This window comes from Cheilinus undulatus, linkage group 4 (assembly GCF_018320785.1).
Source record: "Cheilinus undulatus linkage group 4, ASM1832078v1, whole genome shotgun sequence".
Classification (NCBI taxonomy): Eukaryota; Metazoa; Chordata; class Actinopteri; order Labriformes; family Labridae; genus Cheilinus; species Cheilinus undulatus.
Window position 1 is genome coordinate 9079021 of NC_054868.1, and position 24198 is coordinate 9103218.

A 24198-nucleotide genomic window follows, 5' to 3' on the forward strand; every position below is an offset into this window, starting at 1 on the left:
TCATATGAACTGACCTCTGCCACCGTCTTGTCTTCTACGTCCTTCAGGTCCAGGAAGACCTCGTTCACCTGTGTCATGACAGAAATCAGAGCTTTGAAATTTAAACTCAGAAAGTACAAAACCTCTTTTTATTATGTAGTAAAAATGGTATTAAATACATTGGTTCTTAAATTCACAAAATAAAACATTTCATCTTTCTTACTTTACACTAATGGGGGGTATACATTTTATAAAGGACAGGGATGTTCAGCACAGGTATTAAGATGGATATCCTAATATTAGGATTCACAGCAACAAGGATTGTAGTCTCTGTATATTGGACTCACAGCATAACAACTCAGTGATATGGCAACCCAGCAGAGTTTGACTTTGTGCAACTCTCTGTACGTTTGATGGCTCCTTAGGCATGAAAACTCAGTGATTTTAACATCCAACCACCTTTTTTAATAATGTTACTCAGTAATAGTGCTGCATGTTAAAAAGCCAGAATTCCCAACAAATGAATAAACGAGCTAAAAGCTAACAGTGCTCTTAGACTAGCAAAGGTTAATGTTTGTAAGAAATGATTTGAAGTAAGGATGTTCCAAGGCTTTTACTTCCCTATTTAACTAGACTAGCTGGTCAAACATGCATTGAAATTGTGTTTAACAAACTAGTCTGAAATGGAGAAAATGCTTAAAGAACAGTCTAATTGAGTGCAAGTTAAAACTTTTACATAAGATTCCAATCCTTGTGTTATGTAGCTTTAACAGGGGTGGAAAGTAACTAATTACATTTACTCAAATTACTGTAACTGAGTAGTTTTTGTGTACCTGAACTTTTTGAAATACTTTTTGAAATCAGTACTTTTACTTCTACTTGAGCACATTTTAACCAGATAAACTGTACTTTTACTTGAGTACTATACCCTTGTTCATTTTCCACCTCTGCTGATGACACAGTAGAAAATCGAGAAATATCCAAAACAGCTGATGATTGCTGCAATTTTTTTTTTTTTTTTTTTTTTCTGGTGGGTTGCTGTTACTTTTTATGAGACATATTTGTGCTATGACTAAAGTTATCCATTGAGTTAAAGTTTCCAGCTGGGACTTTAGGTGTCCTTAAGGGATTCAAAGTGACTATTCTTCATCAGTGTGCATGCTATGCTTGCAATGAGGACGACTCTGCTTTGTTCTTTCCAGAGGAAACCCACCTCCCCAAAGATTTCCAAGAGTTACTGCAGCTCTGTCATATTGTAAAATATTTCTTTTAAAGGTATGGTTTAACTATAATTAGTGTGGCCTAACACAGACACTTAAAGTGTTAAATTAAACTCTTTATGTGCTAAATAAATATGGGCAATTTTGCTGTGTATTTGACTTTATTATAGAGGTGTGACTTTACCTGAACAACCTGGATGGAGATCTGTTCTCTTGTTGTTCTTGCAAATAAGATCATATTTTACTGTACAACTCCTCAGCAGCTACTCAATACTTAAAGTAAAATTTAAATTAAATACTTTTTACATTTACTTGTGTAGATTTGATTTTTAGACCAGTACTTTAAGTCAGTTTTAAATAAGTAACTGTACTTTTACTTGAGTACAGTAATCATGTATTTTTTTCACCCCTGAGCCTAAATTTAAAAGAACAAACGATGAAGTGATTGGCAATTTTTGCCAAATTTTTGAAAGGCAGGGCTGAAAATCATGGATATTTAAGATGTGATTCTATGCTTTTAGACTGATAAGGACAGTTTATATATAATAAGATTTTAAAAATTATGTCTTATTACATAAAGTGGATCTATGATTTTTTTGCCCGACATTTGTCATAATAAAAATATATATATTTGTAATGAAAAGCTTGACAATTCTGAATTCAACTGTCTTATGGGAAAAAAATTATATTGATAACCTGTGGACCCTCTTAAGCTTGGATGTTTATGATTTCTATCTGTGACTCTATGCTATGTTATTACATGATGCAAGTAAGAGACAATTTCATTAAATATAAAGCCGGTGAGAGTAGCGCAAAATCTTTTGTTTTGCTCCCAAAACAAAAGATTTCCTGTAATGTCCCATTTAAAAAGCTGCATTTTTATCTCAGAAATAAACATGAGGGGAGAAATATTTTAATCTCTCGGCAGTTTTGATTATTCTACAGATAAAAAGTGAACGTAATGAGGGTCATGATGAATCATTAAGTGGTATGCTGGTGTGCTGCAGCTGTCTGCTGACTTCACTTTAGCTAAATCCAGTTGGGCGGTGAGCTTTATTCATGTTTTTCTCCTGTATGCTTCAACTCAATTTCTTTGCCTGTTCTTAAGTAGCATCATTTTGTGCCCAGTATGGCCATTGTTTGGCTTCTTTACACCCCTGGAGAAATCCATGATATCACTGAGACACTGAGACACTGAGACTGAGTATGGATGTGACTGTCAACGCCAAATTAATTAAACATCTTTGTGTTTATTTTAACCTTGAAAATAACCTGAATTTTTAGGTTTTTACCAGCTTTTGTCTTAACCGATCATTAAAGTCAAGAAATTCAAAGTAGTTGTCAGATTATCCATGCTTCATCACATCACTCAGAGGTGAATGGCCACCTCTAATGTGTGATAAAAACTCAGAGAAGTGAAAGGCAAGCAGTTTTATTGTAGATGTACCTTTCTCTCCTTTTGGCCCTGGGTATCCTATGTCTCCTTTCTGTCCTGGCCTCCCAGGTGGTCCTACAATGGCTCCATGTGCTGTCAGAGTAAAAGTGAAGTGTCATTATCACATTTAATCAGACCCTTTCTCTTAAATATTCTTGATTGATACATCAAAGTGCTTGTTTACCTCTGATGTATTCTACTAAATCTGTGACGTTTGTGTCAGAACCAAACAATCGGCTGTATCCGGGGGGACCTGGAGGGCCAGGTGGTCCCCGTGGTCCTTGGATGACACGATCATTGGAGTTCCGCTCAATATCACGCAGCAGACCATGAGCTGGAAACAAAACACAAATATGTAAATAGACAGTAAGAACTATGAACATTGACTCCTGTGTTTCATTACAGATCATGATTTATGATTCAACACATCATGGTAAAATCTCTCACATTTGATGTATTCAATGAGATCTGTGGCATTTCCATGGGGGCCAAACAATCGGCTGTATCCAGGTGGACCTGGAGGTCCTGGAGGTCCTTGGAGAATACCATGGGCTACAAATGAGAGGAAACAGAAATTACAGTTTAGGCACATTAGCTATAGTGCGCCATTTCTTATCCATTGCCCATTCCTGTTGTCCTCTGTGTTGCTCACACTGACATGGAAGAGGAACAGGGAAAAAGGGAGATGACAAGATACCAGAAGAGTCTGATGGGGATATTTTATTGATTTTCTTTCACTTTCTAACTCAGAGAGCTTGGTGGCTTGATTTTAAAGGGTAAATGGTTTATTGATAATATCCATAGCCATGCGGATAAAACAGACAGCTCACCACTGTCCAAAGGAACACACTGCCTTGCTTCACCATTAGAATAGAGGCGTAGATGTCATATTTTTAACAAGGAAAAAACTAACATTACAGAGAAGAAGGGTATGGTGTTAAAGGGTAAGGTGTAGTGGAGGCTTTGGGAGTAATCAGTAGGAGACCATATGATATTCAAATTTTGCATCTATTGAGGCTTTTTCCCAACATTGAACGGCTTGGCTCTACTTGGTTTGACTCGGCACGGCAGCCCAGCGTGGCAGGGGATGTGCACACAACAGATCTACCCATCTAGAGCTGATGACGCAGCATTTTGAGTCGATGGCATTAATTAGCTGCGCTTCAGTAAGCATTGTTTTGTCCAAGAGTTGGCCATTGTTTCTACTCGAAAGTTTACTTGTTTCTCTTCCATTGGTAATCTGGCAGGTATTTCAAAGTTTGGTGCAGCAGTTGCTATTTAAACGGCAGGACAGGCACACTTGGGCCCTGCTCCAGAGCAGGACCATTCTGGGTGCGGCTTTGCGTTGCCCATCGTGGACAAATTAGTGATAGAAAAGTCAATCAGTGTGGCTTGGTTTGGATTGGCCCAGCCAAAAGTCATACTGGAAAAGTGCTGTGACCTATTCTTCTATATAATCATCACCAACTGGATCAAAGATTTTAGATTACAGACATTATCTCTTCTGGCAGGAAATGACAGGAGCATAATGCATCTGAATAAAGATACAGCCTATTGTGGGGCTTTTCAACTTTATTATGACAACTTCTTTCATAAGTTTAGATAACTTACATCTGATGTATTCTACCACATCTGCAATATCTTCTCTAGAGCTGATCCACTGGCTGTGCCCTGGCACTCCTGGAAGTCCAGGAGGTCCTGGAGGTCCCTGAACAACCCGTTCAGAGCCTCTAACAACATCCTGGAGCAGACCATGGGCTGAAGAGTAAAGGACAAAGGAGATCCGTTTGGTAAGAAGTAAACTGTGTTAGAATTACAGTAAAATTCAGAGAAACATAATTTGCTGTGAGTGATGTGGTTCATGACAAGTTTCCTTCAGTTCACCTACATTTGATGTAATCAGTTACTTTAGCAGCCATGTTGGAGTAGTCTCCAGAGTCCAGGCTGCCAGGTACACCTGGGTCTCCCTTGTGTCCTGGGGGTCCAGGAGGGCCTGGTGGACCAGGAAGTCCAAACATAGCTCCTGCCAAGTCATCACCTAATGATAGATGACATTTAAAGACTTCAGATCAGCCAGAAACCTTACAGACAATGAGTCATATTTACAGAAAATCCAGGCAGATTACAGATCATCTTATCATGTGATTATGCTCTATTATATGTTATCATTACAGTAAATCCTCTCAATTATGACCAAGAGTCACATCACAGCTGGGCCCATTTATATAGCTGGGGTTGTGGTCCACAAGAAAAAATAAGACCCAGCCCCATTTTATAAAATGAGGTTTTCTCAATAGTTAGCATGCTAATTCCCATGCAGCAGAGCTTTTAAGGGCTCTCATCTGTACTTGTTTTTAACAGAACAGAGTTTTATTTTCTTTGTCCTTATGGTGGCAGATGCCACTTGTTATGCATTTCAGCCATGCTCGATGTCCGTGTAGGTTCTCAGTCATCCAGGTCACTGTTATCCAATGCTGATCAAGTGGCAACTGGACTGGATCCAAGTTCTTGTTGGTAGTCTAAGACCGTTGGTTTGAAAGAGGTGTCAAGGAAGCCATTTTTGACAAGATGGAGAAACCATCCCTGAACAGAGGAGGGGGACTAAGACACCTCCTATCACCTACATACAATGCAGTGCTGGATTCTTACCATAAACAATCCAAACAACACCTCCACCAAAAGGACCAAAGAACACGTGAGCCCAACAACCCATGAATTGCCCACTAGCCACACCCCCAGACAAAATGACTCTACTAATGGCTGTCAGGCGACCACACAGCTCATTTGCAAAGCAATGGTCAACCTAGGCTACATATTCTGAGAACTGAAGAAGCCTTTTGGAGAAGAGGTAAAATGTCTTCAAGAATTTGGAAGCAGTCCAGTTGCTACTTGATCTGCGTTGGTGCAGCCATGTAAGTGAACAAAGTGACTGAGGAGTCACAGAACAGAGAGGGAGTTTGAAATAAAGACCTGCCTCCAAATATAAGCCTGCTTCATACACGCTTGGTACCCCCTGCAGTCTAGTAAATAAATGAAATCTGTGGTTATTATTTGAGGATTTATGGTATGTATGGCATTTTAGTGAAGGTGTATGAAGTAGACCAAAGTCATATTTCAGAATTGTTTACATATTATCAAGTTCCAGTCTACAGCTGTAGATGTACTCAAACTCAGTCACAGGTCCTTTATTTAGCTGTTCACCAAATGTTTATTGCATCCACTCACCCTTGATGTATTCCTGTTGCTCTGCTCTTAGCATATCTCTGTCTCTGTGTTCAGCTAAGGAAGCCAGTCCAGGAGGGCCTCTGTAGGAAACACCTGTGAGAAGACACATAAAAACATGTGAAGTCAAATGAGATATAAGAATGTTTCCTGGATTACTCTCTTACTCTCCACCATGGTGACTCACTCTGTAAGTAATCTCGAATGTCTCCGCTGATGATGTTGGTATATCCTGGTGGTCCACGGGGTCCTGGTGGTCCAGGTGGCCCAGGGAAACCTGGGGCACCAGGAGGTCCTTGTTGGCCCCCAAGTCCAGCTAGATCGAGATAAAAAAAAAAAGCTCAAGAATAATGTTGATGTCAAAAGTTAATCTATCTATCTATCTATCTATCTATCTATCTATCTATCTATCTATCTATCTATTGATCTATCGATCTATTGATCTATCGATCTGTCTATTCAAATATCTTTATTTGCATGGAATCAACTGGGTTCATTGCAAAAGCAAATGATCAAATTGATGATATCAATTGATATCATCCATCTATCTATCTGGACAACAGTTTCATTAAAACAGGACAACATTTCTTTATGAAAAGGAGCAAAGAACTACTATGAAAGCTTTACTTGTTGGAAAAGATGGAAAGATGTTTTCTCTTGACTAGGGTCACCATGGATTTGTTTCACCAACTGGCTCCACTGATAGTGAACAACAATAACAGCTGCCTGTTGAGCTCACATTCTGTAGTTTACTCCCTGGCGTAGAGCATGCCTATGTTGTCAGGTGTTGCGTTGCTCCAATTCGCTCATAATGAATGTGAAAGAGACCATTCATCTTATCATGCTCTGAGATTTTTTGAAAGATTCTTCACTCTCTAAACAGCATCTCTAGGCTGTTGCCTGGATGTAAAACATATCCCATGCACTGGATGCAGTCTATCTGGCAGGTCAGGTTAATCTGACCGGTCAGTGAATAGGTATGTCATACGTGTTAATCTCTTATCTTAACAATCAGAGCTTCATGGTTGGTTGGGAGTTCAGCATAGGTTATCATTGTAACCTATCCTGGTAAGATGCCAACCACCTTTGGCCACCTGAAAACCCAGAGTTAACCCTAAAGATACCTCCGTCACTAAAAATCCTGCTTCATAATACAGGCCCCAGGACCCATAATGCTGGGCGGTTTCTTTTATTTTTATCTGCTACTACATTTCAAGGAATACCTGGAGCTCCGGGAGGTCCTGGAGGACCTTGGGCACCCATATGCCCTAAGGGAAGATAGTTGTGTTGTCACAGCCAATGTGCTAATGTCCTTTCAATAGTAGAGCTTGTTGATCTGTCATCTTTAGGTCCATTTACTCACCATTCATAAGGCTTAAGACATGTTCCGCTACTTCCTGGGTGTTGACGTAGGTGCCAGCGCCAGAACCTGGAGCTCCAGGAGGTCCTGGTGGACCGCGAGGACCTTCCATGTATCTCCTCACATCCTCTCCTGTACACAATAATTGACATAACTGCTGAGCTGTGTAACAAACCATCATGACTTCTAAAGTTCTCAGTTTTGACAACAAAGGTCATTGTCTTTTTTGTAAAGTATCCTTCAGTCCCATGAAAGGTGCCATATAAATCCAAGCTGTATGATTATTAACAAATAATCATTTGATGATTTTAACCCTCTGACTTACGTTGTAATAGGCTGACAATGTCATTGACAGAGGCGGAGCCAGGTGGACCAGGAGGACCAGGAGGGCCAGGAGTCCCATCATACCCTCTACCTGAACCTGAAAAGATGAGGTTTATGAAGCAGTTTTCACAGTTGTCAGGCTCACCATACACTAGACAATTCTTGGTCCAACGTCATGGCCAGATTTGCCCCTCTGGCAATCGGGGGGGCATGCACTTACTCCTCAGTTGAGGCTCATCACAAACAATTATCTGTCCAAATGATTTTTCAGTGTGTGGTGTCCACACGAGTATTTACTGCTCCCTACTGTGTTGGAGCCTCCTGACCTAAAATCTTCAGTATCAGACATGTTTGATATTTACAATTCTACTTTGACTGCCTCAAAAGGAATACCCACTACAACCAATGAGTGATCAGACCGGGTAGCCTCACCAATCTAATGTTACGCACTTTTATGACTTACAAAAATAACCATACCTTTACCTCAGCCAGAAATTTCACCCAAATTCTCTTCTTTGTTTTTTTTTTTTTGTTTGTTGCAGCAAATGAAAGGTAGACCACAAAAGTCAGACGAGGATTTTTCAAAATCCTCCACGTTTGTTTTTCTTCTGAAATCACGTTTGATCATGAGTTTCTGTGAGATCTTGTATATGCAATATTTCACTTAAAATAACAACTACAAACAGCAGGTGTGTGGTCACATCGTCTGTTAATTTCGTCGACTGTAAAAATGACTAAGTACTGAGTTTAGTTTTTGTCAAGATGACTAAAACTAGACTAAAATGTAATGTAGGTTTTGTCAGACATTCAAAATCTGTGATATTTCTCCACTGTGGGCAAATGTGTCAAAAACAATGCATCTCTAGCTATAATTTCTCTCAGCTGTAGAAAGCAGAGACCCCAGGTTTGGCAGGATGCAGAAAACACACTACCATGATTCGGTACCAAATTTAGGCAAAATAAATAAATAAATAAATGCTTGGACTAAAATTAAAGACTAAAATGTGAGGACTTTTTATGGACCAAAACTAGACTAAAATGTTTTGAGTTTTCATCGACTAAAACTAGACTAAAACAAAAAAGGATAGAAATGACTAAAATGTGACTAAAACTAAAATGCATTTAAATTAAAGACTAAAACTAAGACTAAAATTAAAAATAGCTGCCAAAATTAACACTAGCAGAGTCTTCTAGTGCCTACATTTGGAGAATTATACAATGGAAAAATGTTTGAAACTGTCATCATGTCTCTTGTTCCCACATATAAAAAAATGTTCAAGATTCTAAAAACCATCTAGTGTGTGGCTGGCCTTAATGACAGTTAAACTTCATTCACAAACATCCTGTGAATTCATATACAAGACATTATCATGCAGTTGGTCTCACTGTGGATGTAGGCGAGAACTCTATTGGCCAGATCATCAACCGACCCGTCCCCTGGGGCCCCTGGAGGACCAGGAGGACCAGGAGGTCCGGCAAGGTAATTCCTGACGTCACCACCTGGATGATACAGACACATAAGTCTCAAACAGATCATTTGAAAGAATGTCTTACATTTGTTTGACTGTATTTAATCCACACTTAACAAATAATATTTACTCTGTAAATATTCTGCAATGTACTGTCCTACATCAGTTGATCCAGACCCACTTCCATCCCTGCCTGGTGGACCAGGAGGTCCTGGGGGACCTTGGGGGCCTTCTGTTTCAATGACAAAAATCTCAGATGAAAGGTCATATATGTTCATTAAAGACACAGATGAAAATTTTAACCTTGTTTAAAATATTTGACTATTATGATGACTGATAATATTTTTTGACTGCAGTTTTCCTACAGATAAATATGAACTAATGTTTACCTTAAAGTCATGTGGAATAATCATTGTTTTATAAAAAAGTACTGATCATGTAAAAGGTTCTATACACACATTTCCTCAAAATAAGAATCCACAGTCCTGTTTTGTTGTTCATTTTTGTTATCTAAATTGCTACACCCCTAACACTTACTGTGTGCTACCCTTGGTGGTTTAAAGTCGACTAATGAACATGACTGCAGGATGTACATTTTTTTGGCAGCCATTGTTACCTTACCTTATCCACATGCCTTCTGAAGCATCTAACAGGAGATTTTTATTACTGAGATATTGTCTGATTTGAAATGGCGTGAATATTTAAAGCAGTCTTACCTGCAGGCGCTCCAGGGAATCCTGGGGCACCAGGGCTGCCAGGGTCTCCATCATCGCCTACAAAGGGGCAAACACATACAGCTGCATGAATATTTTGAAAAGAGATTTTGATATAAAGTACTTCTCATAACTTGATATGTACATAAATCTGTGAATGAAGAAAAATGTTCAACATTTATTTGACCAACTAAATATCCAGTTTACAGTGTGCTGAATCAGAAGGAATATTATTGGCCTTGAAGATGTTTTGATCCAATAAATCCTAACATTTGATTTAAATACTTAAAGTTTCAGAGAAACATCTATTTCTGGAACTTAATAATCACAAAACATTCTGTAAATAAAGGTCCATGTGATCAAATGTTTAAAAAAAAAGCTTATTTTAAGCATTTTTAAGGAATAAAACTGGGAAATTCACACTTCATTTCACTTCACTGTATTTCTATTATGATGTGCTTGTGACTAACAGGCTTACAGAAATGAATGTATTGTTATTGAATGAAAAATGTCAGTGGATTTGCGTTCAGCTCAGCTGTTTGCTAAAAAGTGTTTTGTTATAACTACACTGAGAACATTGGTTGTTTTGTTGGAATTTCCCCTTGCGGGACTAATAAAGGAAAATCTTGTTACACATCAATATGAAAAGAGGTTTTAAGACATAAGAAGGAATTTGAAAAAAAATCACTCAAATCATTTGGATATTTGAAGTTTACCTTTAGGACCTGCTGGGCCTGGAGGACCCGCTGGGCCAATCGTTCCGGGTAGACCTGGGAAACCTGGCATCAACAACAAAAAGTTGATTTATGATTTAATTGAAGAGGTAAAAAGAAACATTATTAACTCTTAAAATCTCTCAGAAAACTGAAAAAATACAAACAAGCACAAATGCATTCAGCTAAAAAATGTCAGAAGTTAGAGATCTTATTTTCATTATTTTACAGATGTAAACATCACATTTTTAAATATCAGTGTTCATATCTTTGAACAGCTGCTTTCACAGGCATGTTGTGCAGTGACAATGACTGGGGAATTGTGGACTTCATCAGTTTGTCTTTAGCCTGAAACTTCAGTCTCTGCTGCTCCACCTCCCTGACTCCACACTGCCTCATCCACATATGCCTATCTTGTGTCCATGTTGTCGTGTTAATTTTCTAAGGACATGCACAAGTAAGTGTTAAACCAGGATAAGTAGCAGCCATCATATGTCCATGTATATGTAGTTAACAGCAAGCATATTTCCAGCCATTGATAATATTTTTATAACACATACCAACACTGGCCTCCCCTGGACTTCCTGGTAGGCCTGGTTGACCTGGTTCCCCTGAAACAATCACAAGAGTTTAGTTTTATTTTACTAAACTGTAGTATCTAAAAAAATCATCATCATAATAGTTGAAGTTACTACATTTTCCTCACCTTGATATCCTTGTGGTCCTTGGTCACCTGAGGACAATGAATGACAAGATTAATTGACTCTTTTTCTGTTAATAGGCTGAAAGTTAGTCTGCACTGTTTTCATAAAGGCAACCAGCATAACTTGACTTTAAGATGGGGGACATCTTTTAAACTTCCTCCACCATCTTCTACAGTCTTGGGTTCTACCTTGGTTTTAAAGGCTTTCTCCACATGTAGGTAGGTATTTTTGAAAACTGATGGTTTTCCGTGCATTTGTTTTTCTGTCATTTTCCATTTTTAAAAATGAATTGGTCATTGCAGAGGAAAAGTAAGGAAATATTTGTGTCAAGGACACTGTTGTTGTCTCTGAATGAGCTGGGTTTTTGTATAGTAACAAATGAATCCTCATAGAAAACCTCTGCTGTTTGCATGGTGTGCTCTTTACAGCATGCTAAAGTGCATCGCTGTGTCTTCATGTGGATGAATATTTTTGAGAGAATAACGTGTGGATGGGATTTTAAAAACAGAGGATGAAAACCTCTGTTGCCTGTTTCAGACTGGCTGCATGTTTTCCTGCACAATTGTGACACACTTGTCTGCTCTGGCACGGACCGTCAGAGCTTTCACACCAGCCGCAATTATGCTGTGTGTTGGCCATGTCTCCCTGTTGTCACAGCCCTGTCATTCCTCATAGATTTTACCTCAATAAACCTCCTTACAAGTGACGAGATTCAGTGTAAAGTTGAACCATGCAAGGAACTATTCAGAATAAAAACATTCTGTTCAAATGAAAAGAGTTTCTTCAAAGAAGTTCTAAGCTGGGCTTTTACTTTGAAAAGCACAAAGTGGAAGTGTACCCATACTATGTTTATCTTTGCTGTGACACACATAATGTATGTTATTCTATCAATATTTGCTGCAACAAGGTAAATATGGGACTCTTTTTAGTTTTTCCTGTCTGTTTTGGCTGATAAACACAAACAGTTTATGGACCTAGACTTACTGCTGATGTAGACAGTCTGAAAGCCCTGACTTATTTACCAATGAATTGAAAATCAAGCCATGTCACAGCAAAGACACCCATCTCACATGTCCAGTCTGAAATGAGCTTAATGAGCTCTTACATGCATCTCAGTTTTACCATCATCAAGCATGATTGAAAGGTAAAGATGTATTTTATGCTGCATATTATAGCTAAGGAATCCAAATCTCCTGCTGACTTGCATGATTTAAAAAAAAAAAAAAAAAAAAAAAAGATTACTTTTCAACCATGATTGGCTAATGGGGTTAACACAATGGAAGTTTTAGAAGCTTCACATTTTTCAGACTTACCAGGTGGACCCCGAGGGCCTTGGGGTCCTGGAGGTCCTGGTGGTCCAGCAAAGAAGGATTCTATGACAAAACAACAAGGCAGCGTCAAACATGCCAAGCAAAGACAGAAGATACTAAATGTGATTTGTTGCCATGAAAAAAAAAAAAAAAAAAAGGAAAGAAAAAGAATTTCCCTCACTTACCCGAGGTAGGCACAAAGCTGCCAGGTTCTCCTTTCTCACCTGGAGGTCCAGGCACACCAACACCTGTTTGGAGAGTAGTGCAGATTCAGATTAACTCAAAATGATAAAGAAAAGGATCCCTCTTTGTTCAGATACCAGTAAAATAATTATTTATGCTGATGATGTAATTATCTCTGTCTTTCATGCTTGTTTCTTGCCAACCAGAAAGCAAGCAAGTAAACTTTATTTAGTTTAGCACATTTTAGTGACTCCCAAAATTTAAAGATAAAGATTTGGTGTGGGAAATTGTAAAACTTTACTTTAGTAAATGAAGATACAAAGATAAGGAGCAAATGCCATCATATTGGTAGGCATCAGAATACATGTTGATGTTAAGGAATCAGACTACACAGAAGATGCAAGACAATTCTGACATGCCAGTTTTTTCTAATTGTGGTTGTGGGGCATCTTGAATGCATCATTATGTCACACTGCAAGAGCGTTTGTTATTCCCAATGTTCATCTGGGTCCATGTTTGATGACCACAGTGCAATCAGGCTTGATTTGTATGTTCTGCTCCAGCCATTATCCATTCAATCCCACTCACTCTACATTCACTGATGGCAATCTGCTATGCAGAGTAGCTTAATTATAACTAATACCAGGCTTGCAGACAGCAATAGCTGGACCGTTAAAAGTCAAGTAAATAGGCATCTGTCTGGATATAAACAAATGCTTGTTACATCAGCAGTGTTCGCGCTAGCCTTCTTGCTAAGATTCAATACTTTGGCCAGTCTCCAATCAGCTTCTGAAGTTTGTGGTAAACAAGTTTGGAAGCAAGTTACTGTTTTGGTGAAATACCAGCCATTGTCTTGTTTCTTCATCCTTTCTTGGTATTCCAACTTTTGTGGAAGTCCTGGCATGGCTAACACTCTGACATTACTGGACTACAGTTGCATGCATCTGGTTCACCCATGATATTACTCAACAAAAATATACAGAATCTTATTTTAATTTAGATTTAATGATTAAAATTAAACTTAAAAAATTAACACTTGGGTTTTACAATAACATTTGGTTGGTATTGCTAAAATTAGGATGGATCATGTTTTACAAGCAATCATGTGCCTCCTTTTTCTGCTGAACCCCAGAAAGACCACCCCGTGCAGCCCTGACTAATCCCAATCATATATATCCATGCACGTTTATACCACTGAACCAGCAGTGGGAGAAATTTGTTTTTCAGTGTCCTGCCCAAGCATAAATTGACACGTGACCACAGAAGCCGCAGATGAAATGTCTGACCTTCCAATGAAAAAATGACCTACTGAGCCACAATCGCCAGTAGAATTTCAGAATTCAAAAGGTGGTCTGGGGTTTAGGTTACACTTTTTCTTGTGTAGTTTTTTATGTTTCACCTTTTCGTTTAAGTTTTTACAGTCTTACTCTTGCAGTTTTGCATTGATGGTGAGTTGCATGCCTGATTGTGTTCTTGCTGGTGCATTGACAATAAAAATAATCTGTTGTTTATTCTGTTGTTTACCTGGCTCCCCTGGAGGACCTCTCTGTCCTGGAGGACCTTCTTTGGACTCACCTAAACAAGAATTGAAGCAACATTTTAAATAATGTAAAATTTGTCCTAGCAGTCTGGGAATGCACATCAGATTTTTTTCTTTTTTTTTAGTTTTTGACGTACCAGCAGGACCTTGAGGACCAGGCTCTCCGGGAGGCCCTGGAGGTCCTGGAGGTCCAGGTGGACCAGGCTGTCCAGCCCCTGAGGAGCTGTCTGTTTCTGATAGAAATGAAAACACACAGGACAATGTTGTCTTTATTAACAAGTGACACAGTGAGATTTTTAATATCTGAGGGATTCTGAGGCAATACATTAAGAAACAAAGATTTACTCACTGTCTGTTTCTGTCCTCTTCTCACTGACACCAGGCTCACCGGGTTTTCCTGGCTCTCCATTCTCCCCTGGTTCTCCTTTGTCTCCTTTTCCTCCTTTATCACCTTTATCACCTTTATCACCTTTCTCCCCGGCCGCTCCTTTGGGACCTGGATAACGATACAGAAATAAAATTAGAGATAGAACAAAACTTAAGTAATCCTTTATTAATCCTGACTTCTCTCCTCAAGGTTGCCGCCCGTCACCTCTTCTTTTCATTTTGTGTACTAATGATCGCCGTAGTAACCTCAGTAACAGACACATCCTAAAATTTGCGGTCATTGTTAGCCATATTATTAGCTGTGGTGCATCATACCTATAGTTGTGAAATTTTGCAGACATACATGGCAGTGCCTACAAAAAAAGACTCTTAGGCCCATATCATCAAATAGACTGGAAGTTGCATATTTGAATTTCTGGTCAATAATGGGACAAAGTGGCCATTTCCAGGGGTCCTTCAATGATTATCTCCTCCAAGGGTAGTCATGAGGCTATCTTGAAGTTTGGTTTACTGTTGGAAGAGACCTTTTGGAGTAACAAAGTTATAGTATCAGCTCAAAGGGCCTGGCTGTGCTGTCTACTCATAAGTTGATGCCTCACTGTGGTGCAAAAAATGGCCTTTACACAAAAATGTTTTTTTTTTTTACATCCTTAAATCAACCTATCACGTAAAGCTTACAGGCCTGCAACAACAGCTGTTCCTGTTACAAAACATCATTCACCATGAAATAGGAAGTCATTTTTCATAGGCTTTAAACACCTGTACTACCATGACTTGGTAGATGTTTTAGGAGCTTCACATGGGTTTCGTCAGTGGGTGTGGCTAAATATCTCAGTTGTGCCCTCACAAAATTTTTAAAAGTCAGCCCATGCAACATGTTCAAAAAGGCCCTAACTAAGCAGCACTAGTTTTTACTGTGTCTGACTTTTAGACTGTTAAATTGGGTCTTATTTCACTGCTGATGTCCTTGTGCATGTTTTCTTCTGTGTGCTCCTGCTGCAAAACCAGTTTCCCTGCATAGGACAATCAGAATCTGACATATCTATACTTATGTTCATTTGATCTGTGTCAGATGATTACAGAGAGTCAAGAAATTGTTTGAATTTACCAGGCTGTCCAGGTACACCAGCAGGGCCGATGGGACCAGACAAACCAGGACTTCCAGGAGGGCCTGGAGGCCCAGCAGGCCCAGGAGGTCCAGGAATAGACACAGCATCAGAGCCAACTAGAAACAGAATCAGACACGAAAATCATCATCAGAGGGAAATAAAGCAAGAGACTTAACAAATGTTATTACTTGAATATGTACAGTCATGTGCTTAAGTTTTAGGCATTTAGGGTGCTATGGATTCACCAAGGGCCTTATGAACCACAACCTGAAGCTGGATTGGGGTGATGGGGGCCAGAGTCAGCTAAGTTCAAGCTCAATAACATCTCTTTTGTCAAGCATCTTTTCACCCTTGGTGATAAGCCTGGAGACCACCAGCAGTTTTCAGGCCCTTGGGATATCCACAGCAGGACCCAGGTCAGGTGGCAATCCCACTACCTACCTGGATGGTACCCTAGGCCGTGCTTACTCTCCACTTCCCCCCTTATTCTGCCCTAAAGGTGTGGACTTTGTTATTTTTTCAACAAAATTTTTTATCATGCTCCTGGGAAAATGCAAAGACATCCAGAGCACAACCTCGGTTGTGTCAATCCTCTTTCCCAACAGATGGTGCCATCAAATAAGCTTATCTGCCATTACAAGCCTCTATTTTTGGCCCAAACATGGCTAAAAGTTCTGCACAGTACTGATATATATATATAGTATATATTTATCATTTGCTTGTGAATGTGATATCTCAAAATTTAGATTAGATTTAAGGTCAAAGGTCAAGCTAATTGGGCCTCATGTTTATCCCTTGCTTATGAGATTTCTTTGAATGGCACAACCACAGAAACCAACCCAACCTTTCTTAGTCCACCAATGCACTTTCACTGCCTGGCAATGGTAAACCTTAAGGAGGTGAATAATCACCAGGTTGTAGTTCTAGTTGGTTTTGTTCTTTTAAAAACTTATTAAGAAATAAGAATTTTTCCTCTGGTTACTCTGTCCATCTTAACTATTCACATTAATGTGTTACACAAACTGTAAGTGTTGCTGATGCTTACTTGGACCAACAACTTTACCAGGTACTCCTGGTTCACCTGAAAGACAGAGGTATTTTAGAACACATCATAAAATTTGATATTACATACATAATCTATATCAAGATATATAGAGTGAGAAGATGACTTATCCCCAAAGCACACAAAAAATGTTCCATGTCAAAATTATCGTTGGCTGTGCCAAGTGTTGCAGCTTTAGTGTGATAGTCCTGACATTTTGTTGTTTACTGTTCTATTTTTAGGTTGTTGCCCTGGTCTGTTTTTCATGTCTTGTCCCCTCCTAGTTATTCCATGAATCCTCATTTATTTTACATGCTCAGATAGCCCAGATTCTACACATCTGTTTTATTTCTACTACAAGGCTCATCTATGCTCTAGGTCTAAGAAACACACAGATATAGATGAAGCTTTCTGTCCAAACTGTGTTCGGGACAGAGAGAGCAGCAATGATGGAGTTGTCACGTGAGTAGGCAGTGAGGGCTGTATAGTTCAAAATTCTGGGATCTAATTTCATATGAAAATAAACAAACCTTAAGTTCCCCAGTGTGTTTGTTGCCATTTCCATGTATTACCTATGCTGTCATTTCCTCTGTTTGCTCCATTTCTGCACCCAGATCTGTTATATTCAGGACGCTTAACAGCACTGTTAAGACAAACTATCATTTAATTTGACAGCTGTCCATGTCCCAAGCACCAAAGGAGTTTATTGATGCTGCATGCCGGATGTATGTTGAACAGATACAAAACATTTAGATATTTACATACAATTTTTCACTTTTGGTTCTTGCAAGCTATCCCTTTACCTCATACTGATAGCCAAAGGCAGACAACAGTCCTACTTCTGCTATGCTACGCATTTATGCCAGTCCACTTCTGTGTCAAAGCCCTGCAAAGGAACTGTAACGTGTGCTCAGAGTGCTTACTCCAGTTTGGGTTCAACTGAGGTGAAGATTTCCATCTATTATCTACACCATTTGTCTCTCTGGAGTCACAGTGGATGCTTGTACTGAGTTAAGAATCCTCATTCCATTTTCTTTGTATTTCTGGATCTATATAACGCCTATTTCACTGTGAACTGTTGGAACATTTACGTTTTTTTTAAAGCTATTTCTTATATTTAAGGGTAGCAAATGGGGCATTACCTTGAGCGCCAGGCTGTCCAGGATTTCCAGCAAGACCTGTATCAGTGGACCAAAACAAGTATTGACATGGCAAACTCTAAACAGAAAGCATCCTGAAAAGATAAATTTTGAAACAGTCCCATACCAGGGGGTCCTTGGGGTCCAGTAATGCCTGAAGGGAAAAAATGGAAATGCTTAGAAAGATGGGCTCCTTTCAGTGCAATCAATAAACAACTTGGTCATTACTCACGAATAATTAACAAACACAAGTGTTCACTTTGTTATGAGTTATGCCATTATTGTACAACGGTGTCATACCTGGGGACCCAGCATCTCCAGGAGTTCCTGGTGGTCCTCTTGCTCCAGGAGGTCCCATTGAACCTGCTTCACCTGCAATTTTTACATAGCCACAGTTTTTGATGAGTTGTCCATTGAGATAAATCATCTTGTTTAAGGAGGTCCAACACAAAACACTTCAATATTGTACTATATGTCAATAAACCATGACACCAAGGCTCTCATGCATTAAACCAGCCACACATTGGGCCTTTATTCACCTCAGATTTTTCTTAAATTCTTTCCTGAACTTAATTGATCATCAGTGACGGACTGACCATCTGGAATTTTGAAAAAAAAAGAGTCAGATTTCTACCCATAAACTCTGGATTTTTTGTCAGTCGGAGTGGCTAATCATTAAGTAAAAGCCAAAGTACTGATTTTAAAAAGTATTTTAAATAAACACAAGTACACAAAAATGTACTCAATTACAGTAGCTTGAGTTAATTTCATTATTTACTTTCCACCCATGAATAGTGCCTTCATTACCCTCCAGTCATAATTTATGCCTGTTATTTTGAAACTGTTATACTCACCAGTGACTCCTTTAGATCCCTTTGCTCCAGGAGGGCCTTGAGGTCCAGGTTGTCCTGGTTCACCTTTAAATATGAACATAGAATTAGAAAACCTTTCCCCCAAAATACCCATTTAAAAATAGCGAAGTTTTTAAAATATGTTTGACCCATGTTTTGACACTCATATTTGATTGTTGTTTTAAATGTGTGGGCTTCCATGAGAATGTTTTCCACTTTCATGTTTTTGTTCAGATCCTACTTTACATGTTCTTAAATCTATCTGAGTAATGGCACTTTACTTAACTTCCTCTTAAGAGTCTAGGGACAGGGGTACAGTGACGAGTTGCTATAAAAGGACTCAGCTGTAGTCATGTTGCACAGCCCACAACCACAGCTGATGTGTTTGTGCATTTGAATACCAAGTGACTGTGATAAAGTGATACTTTAGCATGCAGGTCCACAGTATGTAATAACATTATGTCTTAAGTGATGACCTGATGCCAGACCTTACTTGACTGCCTGCTGTGCAAACAAGAGCCCATGCATCATTCTCATGGCTCTCTTCCACTGGTTTGATGTTCCTCTATGTTGTGTGCAGTGAGGCTGCAGGCATGGCAGAGTAGCCACAAGCTATCATGCCAGTGCTACTCTTTAACAGTTTTTCTCCCTCATTTTGTCATAAGTATGCTTTTAAAGGACAAAGTAATATTCTATTTGGCAAATTGATCTTGTGGGGTACTGATCAGATTGAAAAGAATACTAAATTCAAGATGGCAGGCCACGAGGAATTGATGATGTGTCGTTCGAAAAGAACTTTCGAGAGATTATAAGGGCTGGCTCCTTTTGGGAATGATTGAGGCCTGCTCCTGTTTTATAGTGTTTCAATGTTTGTTCTATTTCTGTTGTTGGTTTACATAAAAAAGGCAACAATATATTAACTGTAGAGCTATGTGGGAGCTGAAAGAGCAGCTCTTACTATTGCTTTTTGCATCTATCTGTATGGTTGACTTTTGGAGGAAAGAAGTAAGGATCTAACTGGTTTAGGAACTTCTTCACTGAGCACTTATACTTTCTGTGGGGCACAAGTATCTTGTGTATACTTGAAGAAATAAAATAGGACAAAAATCTGGATCTCTAACAAATAGCCACAATTCCCATCACTCTAAATGAGGCTGGCAGACAAAAAATAAAGCCAGGCTTTGTATTTATTTGCCAATGCAACAGAAACAGATGTGCTGGTCCTGGAAACTTTAATTGGAAATAAATCATTGTTCTCAGAAAGGCTTTTTAAAGTGTTTTATACAAGGTCAAAAATCTTCTGGGGCTTTATGCATTTCATATTTTAACCCAAGCATGGTAGAGACGTTTAGTAAACTATTTTAAGGGCAGACAAAAACCCACTTTTCTGCCTGAGTTGTTCATCATTTTGATGTGAAAAGGAAACTTTGAGTCCTCTTTGTCACTTCTAAATGTGATTGTTGCTGCTGTTGGATCTAGTTTATTTTTTCAATTTTTTCTGGGACACACCTGCTGGTCCACGTGAGCCCCTCTCTCCCAGATCTCCTTTGGTTCCTGGCAGCCCTGCTGTTCCTCGATCACCTGCAAGGAAAAAAGAAACATCGGTAGAGATTTTAACTAAACAATCTCAGTTAATGAAAGCTATTTGCACCCATGTTATTGCTAAACTGTTCTTTGGAATATAGTGGGGTTTGAAAACACCTTTATTCTGAACAGTTTTCACTGCTATCTTATGAATGGATTATCAATAAACGGGATAAAGCTTAATGTGAACCTTTTGGCCCTGGAGCTCCAGGTTCTCCTGGGAATCCTTTTCCACCTGGAGCACCTGCAGATAAATGAAACAGATTTCATCAAAAACTGACCCTAGTACCGTAGAACTGAAAAAGTTAAGCAAGCCATTTTGATAAAAGTCTTTACCTGGGCTTCCTGAGGCTCCATGCTCACCCATGGCACCTAGGCAAACAGACAATAAAAACAAATATTCATTTTTATACTTCCATTACCAATATCAATTAATATATGCAGGATTATTTACTATATCAGATTTTTTTTTAATTTAATCAAATTTTTTAAAAATTTTCATGTTAGAAACCATAGATTTTCCAAACTTGTCATTGATTTCTTTGTAAAATCTTTAAAGGAGACTTTAAAAGAGTAGTGTGTAGGATTTAGTATCAGCATGCTACACTTATTTTTTACCAAGTAATAACTGCCTCTTTCACCCTCACCTCTTGGCCACTTATGTTTATAAGTGGCTTTGTACTTTTACAAGAGTTAAGCTGACCAGACACTACACAATTTTTAGCTTGACTTCAGACCAAATTTACAGTGAAATCATTACAACAGGTGTGTTGTCTCAATTTCTAACCAAGTCAGCTAATGTGAGCTTTCAGAGTAGGGCGAAAGTAATCTAATTGCGATTTGTTCCCCCAGCTTTGAGATTGCGATTTTATATGCGATTATTATTAGGTACCACAACTTGTGTATTTTTCAACATATTCAAGCGATAAATCATTCTGTATTACAACCTACATTCAGTCAAGCAGCATGCTTTGACTTTCCAGGGAGTGCATGGCCAGAAATCCCCTTATGGATAGATGCATTTATGATGATGTGCATTGAAAATTATGAATTTTTTCAGAAGCGTTATGAATTCTTAGATTTTTAAGAAACTGGATGACTTTTTTCCCCACAAAAACCCAGTGAAAATTCACCCTGCTCATTTAGGGGAACTTGGTGCACCTGAGGTGTCTGCTCCCAGCTGAGAGCTGTTGGTAATCACCAGGGCTGGGAAGCTATAGGGTGCAGGCTGCTGCTCAGTTATGTTGGATTGTGAGTGTGTGAGGGTCAACACCATCAGGTGGCTGTCTCTTTGTGTACGATCTAAAAAGAAACTTTGCTTTGAGTGCCCAGTGCCACCTTTTAGAAACCCAAGACCCATTTGGTTTTGTTCATGCAGTTTTTGTTAGTTTCCCCATTTGTGACCTTGGTTATAAAATTTGTGTTTTCTATTTAGATTCCTAGCATGAATCTAAATAGGAGAGTGCAACAACCTTTAAGCTATAAAGGAGGAGGCTGGGGTGGAGGAGGTGAAGCTTTGCCAGCAGCAGAGTGATGCATCAGCATTATTTGCAAGCAGGGACTAGTGAGCAGTGTGTCATCTTTGAATAGACAGCTGTGTTAAGAACTGGGAGGCACCTGGCTATCAGCCAATTGTGGCTAGGGTCATGACCTGCATAAACTAACGTGAAGCTTCATCAATATAAGTTGATGAATTAGGGCAGAACAATTGGAAACATATATCTTATTGCAATTATTGTCGCTCATACTGTAAATTTGACATCAATTGCTATATTGAATGAGGATTATTGTTTTTATTAAGTAAAACGTACATAAAACATGAAAAGGACAATTTTGCAAACCATTTTATAAAAAAAGACACTTGAATGTTTGCAAAATGTGCATAAAATCTCTGCTGCTGCAAAAAATGAATATATTGAACTAGTATTTTCACACATTTCAAGTTAAAGAAATATTGCAACATCTGCGATTTGTAAATTGCAGTATGCCATAATGCGATTTAATGTCATTTACGATTAATTGTCCAGCCCTAGTTCAGAGGAACTTGTTTAAAGCTGGCCTTATCTCTTTGGTTCCCCACATTTTTAAAATGTTTTTTATTTGAAAATCTAGAGCATGGCCAGCCTTATGCTAAGGTGACGATGCTCTAAACCTGCACTGCTTCTAATGACCAACAGAGGGCAACACTATTGTCTGAAAAGAAAATCCTCTCTCTTTCTCTCTTTGAGAATCATTTGTCGTCGTCTCCCAGTGTTATTCCGTCACGTTTTATTTACACCTTTCATTAAAGGTTCATTCCAACCTTAAAATACTTCTAAGACAACTTTTATATAGTATAGTAGATGTAATCTGATCTGACCTAAAACTCCATCATGACCTTTGACCTTACCTTTGGGCCCCACAGGTCCAGCAACACCAGAAGGACCAGGATGTCCTGCCTCACCTTGAGATCCTTTAAGTACAGAGTTTGTATCAGAGAAATAACATTTCTTAAAATACCTTTACATGATAAAATATAGGAAACATTCTCTACCTCTCTCTCCTTTCTCTCCAATTCCTGGGGGTCCAACTTCTCCACGAGGGCCCATTGGTCCCTCCCGGCCCCTCTGTCCTGGTGGTCCCTCAGCACCTGCTTCACCTGAAATGAAATCGTACAATCAGGAATGAGCCGCACTCTGATTTTGGAGGTAAAAATAGGTTTTAATTGTATTCTGTGATGATTTCCACTGCATTCATCAAAGCCCAAAAACATACAGCTTCTGTACAGCTATGCAGCTCTTTAAGAACTGTATGTTTTCACCATGTGAAGTTTGCGTTCCTGCTAACTATGAGGACAGAAGTTGAAGTGTCACCCACAGTGATAGTTGTGAAGTACAGACTTACAGCCCGCAAGTCATGCTGCTGTACTCCACTGGTCACTTGTTGTCTTAAATCAATGAAACCACCACTACATGTTTATTTACTGAACATTATACTACTGGTTCTTTAAAAGCTGCAAAGTTATGATTTATGGGGGAGAAAAGCTGTTAAAAAATGGCACTGTACACCTGGTCTGCAGGCATTATTGTATCTCTGCATGAACTGGTTGCATTTTACATTTAATGGGTAGAATTTTTTAATGGCACAGGGTCACATGCTGTAGGTAATGGTGGCAGCTACACTTGCTATAATGACTTTGCTTGTCATAGCATTTTATTCTGATATATAAGCCGTACCAGTGTAAAGGATCCACAGGCACACAGCCCATAGATCCAAATCTCACTTTTCAGATGAAAACACAGCTATTAAACATGCATCTAACACACCAGATTTTAAGGTAGTAGAGATTCAGCTCATGTTTTCTTCGTCATGTGTCTCATACAATAAAAATTACCTGAACTGAACATTACCTGCACTTCCCTTTGGCCCTCGTGGTCCATCCAGTCCTGGGTGACCCATCTGGCCTGGAGGACCTAAGAAATAGGATATTTGATTATAAATAAAGACTGAACTTTTCTATTTCTGATTCAAGAAGGCTCTTTTTAATCAGACTATGACACAGACTGAAGTTCATGATATCTCTTCTTGACCTACAGAAGCAAACAAGAACATCAGCGACAAGTTTTCAGATTTTAATTTAGATGCATTTTCATGAAATTGTTTCTGTGAGGTAGAAAAACAGCATTTTGCTGAAACAGCTTTGTTCTGTTTTTGTCCCCATTGAATCCTGATGATTGACACATTTTACAGTTGGCATACAGGTGGGGATCTTTTTTTATTTTTATTGAAAAACAAGTGATTCTATATGTACAGAAAAATTCAGAAGCAAAGGTGCAACTTTGTCGGGGGGGGGGGGCTAATTCGAACACACACACACACACACACACACAAGTTTCTCAGGGGAGCCTAAAAAGGGGGGAGAGAGAAAATAGAGT

At 39.0% G+C, this 24198-nt stretch overlaps 1 protein-coding gene across 1 annotated transcript in view; it reads right to left on the reverse strand.

Annotated features, from left to right (window-relative positions):
• The window catches only part of LOC121508609 (collagen alpha-1(XVII) chain-like), a 39776-nt gene continuing 15578 nt past the window's right edge, over nucleotides 1-24198 (reverse strand). Inside the window, exons 21-54 of the mRNA XM_041785566.1 lie at nucleotides 23674-23736; nucleotides 22818-22922; nucleotides 22674-22727; nucleotides 20621-20656; nucleotides 20475-20528; nucleotides 20210-20281; nucleotides 18704-18766; nucleotides 18150-18221; nucleotides 17977-18003; nucleotides 17853-17888; nucleotides 16714-16749; nucleotides 15668-15784; nucleotides 14561-14668; nucleotides 14310-14405; nucleotides 14157-14207; nucleotides 12635-12697; nucleotides 12453-12512; nucleotides 11142-11168; nucleotides 10996-11046; nucleotides 10439-10501; nucleotides 9726-9782; nucleotides 9140-9238; nucleotides 8927-9040; nucleotides 7542-7631; nucleotides 7220-7348; nucleotides 7071-7124; nucleotides 6044-6172; nucleotides 5860-5952; nucleotides 4523-4672; nucleotides 4246-4392; nucleotides 3082-3186; nucleotides 2819-2968; nucleotides 2647-2727; nucleotides 1-68 (exon numbers count right to left, since the gene is read on the reverse strand). Coding sequence (XP_041641500.1) covers nucleotides 1-68; nucleotides 2647-2727; nucleotides 2819-2968; nucleotides 3082-3186; nucleotides 4246-4392; nucleotides 4523-4672; nucleotides 5860-5952; nucleotides 6044-6172; nucleotides 7071-7124; nucleotides 7220-7348; nucleotides 7542-7631; nucleotides 8927-9040; nucleotides 9140-9238; nucleotides 9726-9782; nucleotides 10439-10501; nucleotides 10996-11046; nucleotides 11142-11168; nucleotides 12453-12512; nucleotides 12635-12697; nucleotides 14157-14207; nucleotides 14310-14405; nucleotides 14561-14668; nucleotides 15668-15784; nucleotides 16714-16749; nucleotides 17853-17888; nucleotides 17977-18003; nucleotides 18150-18221; nucleotides 18704-18766; nucleotides 20210-20281; nucleotides 20475-20528; nucleotides 20621-20656; nucleotides 22674-22727; nucleotides 22818-22922; nucleotides 23674-23736 — 2720 coding nt within the window. The remainder of the gene's footprint in view (nucleotides 69-2646; nucleotides 2728-2818; nucleotides 2969-3081; nucleotides 3187-4245; nucleotides 4393-4522; nucleotides 4673-5859; nucleotides 5953-6043; nucleotides 6173-7070; nucleotides 7125-7219; nucleotides 7349-7541; nucleotides 7632-8926; nucleotides 9041-9139; nucleotides 9239-9725; nucleotides 9783-10438; nucleotides 10502-10995; nucleotides 11047-11141; nucleotides 11169-12452; nucleotides 12513-12634; nucleotides 12698-14156; nucleotides 14208-14309; nucleotides 14406-14560; nucleotides 14669-15667; nucleotides 15785-16713; nucleotides 16750-17852; nucleotides 17889-17976; nucleotides 18004-18149; nucleotides 18222-18703; nucleotides 18767-20209; nucleotides 20282-20474; nucleotides 20529-20620; nucleotides 20657-22673; nucleotides 22728-22817; nucleotides 22923-23673; nucleotides 23737-24198) is intronic.